Genomic DNA, 6,574 nt, shown 5'->3' on the forward strand with positions numbered 1-6,574 from the left:
CTGGGTGGGGTTTCTGAGCTTCTCCACTCGATCTCCCGGCCGGATGGGTGTGTGTGGGTGTGGATGGTTGGTGCGTGTGGATAGCTCGGCTCGCGCGCTATGGACCGTGCAGTATACTGGCCGTCCACATAAATGAGCTGATTATACTGTACTTTTTATCAACTGACCGTCCAATAGTTTCGTCGGTATTGCATACCCCGGCCCCCGTACGTGCACCGGTGCACGCTACCGTATGCCAGGCAGGCCGATATGGCTAGCCAAGGCCATGCCAGCAGCAGCTCCACATAAATGAGCTAATTAAGCACGCGCGGGCGCGCGGGGCCTCCGGTATATACTCACCACCCGATCGCAAACACACAAGGAAAAGACCACCAGAAAGAACCCGGGGGAGCTCGCCGCGAGAGCTTGAGCGCCATGAGAGGGGATGGGGAGGAGGAGGCGTCGGCGCCGCTGCTGCAGGCGCGCGGCGGGGAGGAGGCGGAGGCGAAGGGGGGCCGCGGCCGGGGCGCGCGGGTGGCGCGGGAGTGGTGGGACGAGTCGAAGCGGCTGTGGCGGATCGTGGGGCCGGCCATCTTCCAGCGGGTGGCGCTGTACGGGATCAACGTCGTCTCGCAGGCCTTCATCGGCCACATCGGCGACCTCGAGCTCGCCGCCTTCTCCATCGCCTCCACCGTCATCGCCGGCTTCAACTTCGGATTCCTGGTAAGCAACCAAGCACACCCAACCCAGGAAACCTTCATTCATTCATTCATGCTTGCTCCGCCTTCTTGCCTTCAATTTGGAGGAGCTCGTATCGTACCCATGGATTCGCCCGTCCCCTGCGCACGCCGGGAGATGGAGACAGCGGGTCAGATCGACCTCAGAAGCATAACCACAGACTCCTTCCACAAACGACAAGGCGGAAAACGAACAGGATCGATCGGCTGGTTAAGAATCCCACGGCATTTGATTCGATTGCCACCTTGCTTGCTTCGCTCGCCAGCTAATTTGAACCAGCCCACCCCCTGAGCTGCGCGTAAACTAGCGCAGGTTGGTCAACGTTAGCCCTGTGCGTTCGGTTTATTCGGTTTACATGATTCGGTTTATACGGTTTTTCGGTATGTACGGTATTAATACTTCGGTAAATACAGTATGAAATTAAATTACGGTTCGGTTTCGGTATATACCAAATTATTTCGGTATGGTTTCGGTATATACCATAAAAACCAAAGTTGACGCGAATTTGAAAATGACGTAATAATAATTTGCAAATTTATGACTCAAAACACATTCTATTTTACACAAATAGTATATGACTATATATATAAGTATATATGCATGCATTGATTCATCTGTTGATGGTTATGGATGTGCTTAGCATTTTAAAAAGAGAAAAATGACAATGTTACAAGAAAAATGTAGGTGCTTAGTAGTGAATTTGACTCATGTACAAGAAAAATGACAACTTGTACGGTTGTTCATCTCAAGAAATATAAATTTATCTTTTACTTCGGTTTATTCGGTTAACCATTCGGTTTTTCGGTATATACCATAAAAACCAAAGTTCAAATCGGTATGAAAAGTTCATACCATACCGAAACCAGAAACCATAAAAACAAAAAAATCGGTTCGGTTCGGTTTATTTTCGGTATGGTTTTTCGGTTCGGTTTTAAAATGCACAGAGTGAGTCAACTTTAACGCCGAAATCGCGCGCGCTTATCCTATCAACACGCCCCCAGCCAGCTCGTGTTAATCTGGATAGCTTGAGTACATGCTCCGTCTCCATTTCCCATACGCGCGCCCGGGCCACGTGGTTGTTGGGCCGACGACCGTCGCCGGACGAACAGGGCTGCAGCTGCATCGCGGCCATTAGCGGCAGCTTTCAGACCTTCATTTCGTTTAGCAGGGGCATGATGCCTCATGACTCATGAGCAGTACTGTTTTTTGAGTTGAGGGAGACGGCACGGGCTTCGTCGTTCATGACATGTCGCATTTGAATTTTTGTGTGGGTTGTAGTTGCTGTCTGCGGACACGGACGGCCAGGAGTTGTCGTCCGGATTTCACACTGAAGAAAACTAGTCGACTCTACAGTCTACACCGCGCGCGGCGTAAAGTAGTGCAGGGTCTAACTTTAACGCCGGAAGCGCCACCGTATCTTATCATCACGTCCAGCTCGTGTCACTTTGAATAAACACTAGTACTACAAACATGCCGACCACTATCCCATTTTTTCCTGCGCGCGCGCGCTGATCGGATGCATGGAAGGCTCCATTCATGGTGCAGCGAGCTGCGTAAACTAGTGAGGCCGGGTGAACACGCCAGAGTGTCTTATCACTACTACTATGAACAATTTATTTTCCAACGCGAGCGCGGTTGTTGGGCTCACGACTGTTCGTTGATGCAGCTAGCTCCGTCGACGTACGCAAGCAGTAGCTTTCAGATTTTAATTCCGTGGGCTTTCTTCGGGATTTGGTATTCAGTTTCTCCATCGGCGCAAGAACTTGCATTTAGAAACGGAGGGAGTAAGATCTTAGGCTGGTTGTAATGGGGAGTACCATATGCTAGTAGTATCATGCATATGATACTAGTGTATGATACTACCTTTTTAATGCATAGTATTATATATTAGTATCATATTATACTCTATTTATTAACATGCATGACACAAAGTAGCACAACATTTATTATGATACGGTATCATGATATGATACTACACCTTCTCTTTCTTCATTTAATGCTATGACACCTCATCAAAATTGCCTAGTTGGCATGCATGATACTAACTATGATACTACCATTACGACTAGCCTTACGCAGAAACACACTCGATCACAGCGTACCCATTCCGAAAAAGACAAGGGGACAGGATCGACTAAAAAAATAGGAACGTGATGGCATTCGTTTCATTTGTTGGTTGCCAAATTGGTTTGAGACTATGAACCAGTCGACCTCGCTTGCACTCCGGCGTAAATGTATTGCATAATGGTCAACTCTGACGATGGAAACGCCGCCGTATCTTATCATCACGTCCAGCTCGTGTGGCGCCTTGAGTAATACAGTACCTCTTCCGTCTCAAATTACTCGTCGCAAAAATGAATTATTCATTTCCGAACGAAGGGAGTACTATGCACATACATGCCGACCACCATCCCCTTTTTCCTGCTCGCGCGCGGGGATCATGTCATGTGGTTGCTGTCGCTACAGCTGGCGTACTACAAGTAGCTTTCAGGTTTTAATTTCGTAATTAAGCTGGGGTATGCCTCACGAGCAGCTTTGTTTTTCGAGGGGAACACTGGGCCTTTGACGTTCATGATTCGATTTCGATATTCAGTGCACTAGTTTCTGCTCTCTCTCTCGAGTCTGGACTGGATCAGAAGAAAAAACAACAACCACCAACAAGATTCAGAGACGTGTACCTCTTCTTCAAGCCAGAGGAAGAGGAACCGTGTCCTGGTTGAGCACATGTCAAATTCATTGCTGGATCGGGTCGGCCGATAGCTGCCGCACCGCACACTGTATCTTGCGCAGTTTTGTGTCCACGTACGCCTGCCGCTGCTGACGCCGTCACGCACCGGCAACTGACACCGATCAGGCGTACTGCATTGTGGTGGCCAGTTCGTCATGGCTCACGGCATCACGTAGCTATGATCCATCGTACGATCACCACGAGTAGAACTGTTTCATCACGGTGAAAATGTTTGGTAAAAAAAAATTTAACCTAGCTATGGTGAAAAACAGTGAAAGAAGAACTTCAGCCTAGCTATGGTGAAAAACAGTGTACTGTTGGTGATCACTGATGCTCATCAATGGCCGTTTTCTGAACTTGCTTGTGTTTCTGCTGATTGGTGGTGACGCAGCTGGGCATGGCGAGCGCGCTGGAGACGCTGTGCGGGCAGGCGTTCGGGGCGAAGAAGCACCACATGCTGGGCATCTACCTGCAGCGCTCCTGGATCGTGCTCTTCCTCTTCGCGCTGGCGCTCACGCCCACCTACGTCTTCACCGAGCACCTGCTGCTCCTTCTCGGCCAGACGCCGGAGCTGTCCCGCCTGGCGGGCAAGATGAGCGTGTGGCTCATCCCGCAGCACTTCGCCATGGCCATGCTGCTCCCGCTCACCCGCTTCCTGCAGAGCCAGCTCAAGAACTGGGTCACCGCCGCCACCGCCGGGGTCACGCTCGCGCTGCACGTCGTCGTCACCTACCTCCTCGTCACCCGCTTCCAGCTCGGCTACGCCGGCGTCGTCGTCGCCGCCGACGTCGCCTGGTGGGTCGTCGTGCTGGGACAGTTCTTCTATGTGGTCTGCGGCGGGTGCCCGCTGTCGTGGAGGGGCTTCTCCGTGGAGGCCTTGGCCGACTTCTGGGAATTCATCAAGCTCTCCACGGCATCCGGCGTCATGCTCTGGTGCGTCCGCCCGTCCATTAGTTGGAGTACAGCAAGCAAGTGTATATGCACACTTTCTGACTATCTGACATCTTTTGTTTTGTCTCTGCAGCATGGAGAACTGGTACTACAGGGTGCTTGTGCTGCTTACGGGGTACCTGCCCAACGCTGAGATCGCCGTGGATGCCCTCTCCATATGCTTGACGATCAACGGATGGGAGATGATGATCCCCCTAGGGTTCCTGGCAGCAACTGGGTACGTGTACTCACACCGAGTTCACACGACGACCGCATTGTGTGTCATTTGGCGAGACTAATTAACAAGTGGCGGTTTTTTGCCTGAAAATGGCAGCGTGCGGGTGGCAAACGAGCTCGGCGCGGGCAGCGGCAAGGGCGCGCGCTTCTCCATCATCGTCTCCATCACCACCTCCGTGGTGATCGGGCTCGTCTTCTGGTGCCTCATCCTCACCTACAACGACCAGATCGCGCTCCTCTTCTCGTCGGGGAAGGCCGTGCTCGACGCCGTGCACAACCTCTCCATGCTGCTCGCCTTCACCATCCTCCTCAACAGCGTGCAGCCCGTCCTCTCAGGTACATACATTTCCTTCTATAGCTCGATCGATCGAGAAATGCCACTGAAGCTCTACACGCTTGTGTTGTGTTCTATTGTAACTGTGGGTGGTTTGCAGGGGTGGCTATTGGTTCTGGATGGCAAGCACTGGTCGCCTATGTCAACATCGGATCCTACTACCTGGTCGGGGTGCCCATCGGGATCATACTGGGCTGGCCACTCGGCTTCGGAGTTCGGGTAGGGAGTGGATCATCACAAGGCCGGAGAAACATAAATGAACAGAAGAAAATTTGCATCTTCTGATCATGACTAAATTTTGCAGGGAATTTGGTCTGGGTTGATTGGCGGGACTGCTGTTCAGACGCTGGTGTTAGTCTATCTCACCATGAGATGTGACTGGGACGATGAGGTACGTGATTCAGCAGTTTATTCTCTTATTTTCTGTTATCAAATTTTGTTGTTGGGATTTTTGACCTCATTGCTTGTGTGTTTGTAGGCCAAGACCACCAGTGCACGAATGAGAAAATGGGCCAGCACAAAATGAAAGCTACTCGACAGTATTGTTGTCAACTTTCAGCTCCCTTTGACACAGGGGAAACGAGCTCAGTGGTAGAAGGATCGGAAGTAAACGATCAGAATATGAGACGGATGAAGTAGTTCAGAAGAAAATCACTAGGTAGCACGCAGGCGGCCTGTTTCTGAAGATATCCGCTGGTCAAGAAAATTCAGTGTGCTATCAGAGAGCTCAAATCTATGTATTTCTACGATATCTAAAAGCATAGTTAGTACGGTGGAAAAAAAAAAGGAGGAATCTGCTAGAAATTCAAATTCTGCCGATGAAAGCAAAACATCGAGACGTTGATTTGATGGACCTTGTTCTATTAGTATAATCCTTAGATGTTCATAATTGTACCTGTCATGACCTGTTTTATGCCCCCCGCAAAAGAAAAAAGACATGTTTTCTGCACGATTCACCTGATCAGAGATCATAACCACTAGATTTCCCTAAACCCGCGCAAACAAATCACATCCAAGAAAAAATATGCAAATTTTATCTAACATTTTTGCCATTCTTAGTCAGATGATAATTAGCAAAATCCCTGTCAACTTCTCCACTAGAATTATGCAGTTTTTTCCTTTCTGGTTGTCCTATTTTTATGTTTGATTTTACACACTATGTTGTTTTGTGGGTCTACGCTTTTGTATTTTTCCCGCGGAACTTAATTTGCATGTCGCCTGCCGGCTGTAACTACAGTTGCACTGTGCAACAACATTTATGCCAAAAATAGAAAAGCGAAAACAAAATATCCTACTGTCAACTGAGTGACATTTACACTCATATGATATCTAGCTGCTCCCTTAAACAAAATAAAACACATTCTAAACAACATTATTCGTGCGTTTGCTGTACTCATGTCTCTCTTGCAAAGAGAGCCTTGGCTCAGTGGTTGGGCATGCGGTTGTGCAGCCTAACGACCCAAGTTCAATTTCTAGAATTGACAGGTGATGCACAGGGGTTTCCCCCCATTTATTGAGGATCAAGTTTGGTGTGTGGTGAAACCACTCATTAAAAAATATCTTGATATTCATTTAAAAAATTCTAAGGACCATGTTTATCTTGGTACTCATACTAAAATGGCCGTATG

General features: G+C 49.1%; 1 protein-coding gene across 1 annotated transcript; it reads left to right on the forward strand.

Annotated features, from left to right (window-relative positions):
* The first annotated feature begins 212 nt into the window (after window positions 1-212).
* Window positions 213-5,895, forward strand: LOC123160445 (protein DETOXIFICATION 27). Its single transcript, XM_044578259.1, has 7 exons — window positions 213-702; window positions 3,837-4,378; window positions 4,470-4,613; window positions 4,710-4,948; window positions 5,047-5,165; window positions 5,251-5,337; window positions 5,425-5,895. The coding sequence occupies exons 1-7, from the start codon at window positions 415-417 to the stop codon at window positions 5,470-5,472; spliced, it is 1,467 nt and encodes a 488-aa protein (XP_044434194.1). The 5' UTR covers window positions 213-414; the 3' UTR covers window positions 5,473-5,895.
* The last annotated feature ends 679 nt before the right edge of the window (window positions 5,896-6,574 follow it).

The sequence above is a fragment of the Triticum aestivum genome, chromosome 7B (assembly GCF_018294505.1).
Source record: "Triticum aestivum cultivar Chinese Spring chromosome 7B, IWGSC CS RefSeq v2.1, whole genome shotgun sequence".
Classification (NCBI taxonomy): Eukaryota; Viridiplantae; Streptophyta; class Magnoliopsida; order Poales; family Poaceae; genus Triticum; species Triticum aestivum.

Bases quoted from the DNA above. Each gene is read 5' to 3' on its own strand.
- LOC123160445 (XM_044578259.1), top strand. From the start codon at position 415: ATGAGAGGGGATGGGGAGGAGGAGGCGTCGGCGCCGCTGCTGCAGGCG. The intron at 4,949-5,046 runs GTACATACATTT...GGTGGTTTGCAG, and splicing joins CGTGCAGCCCGTCCTCTCAG to GGGTGGCTATTGGTTCTGGA. The intron at 5,338-5,424 runs GTACGTGATTCA...GTGTGTTTGTAG, and splicing joins GATGTGACTGGGACGATGAG to GCCAAGACCACCAGTGCACG.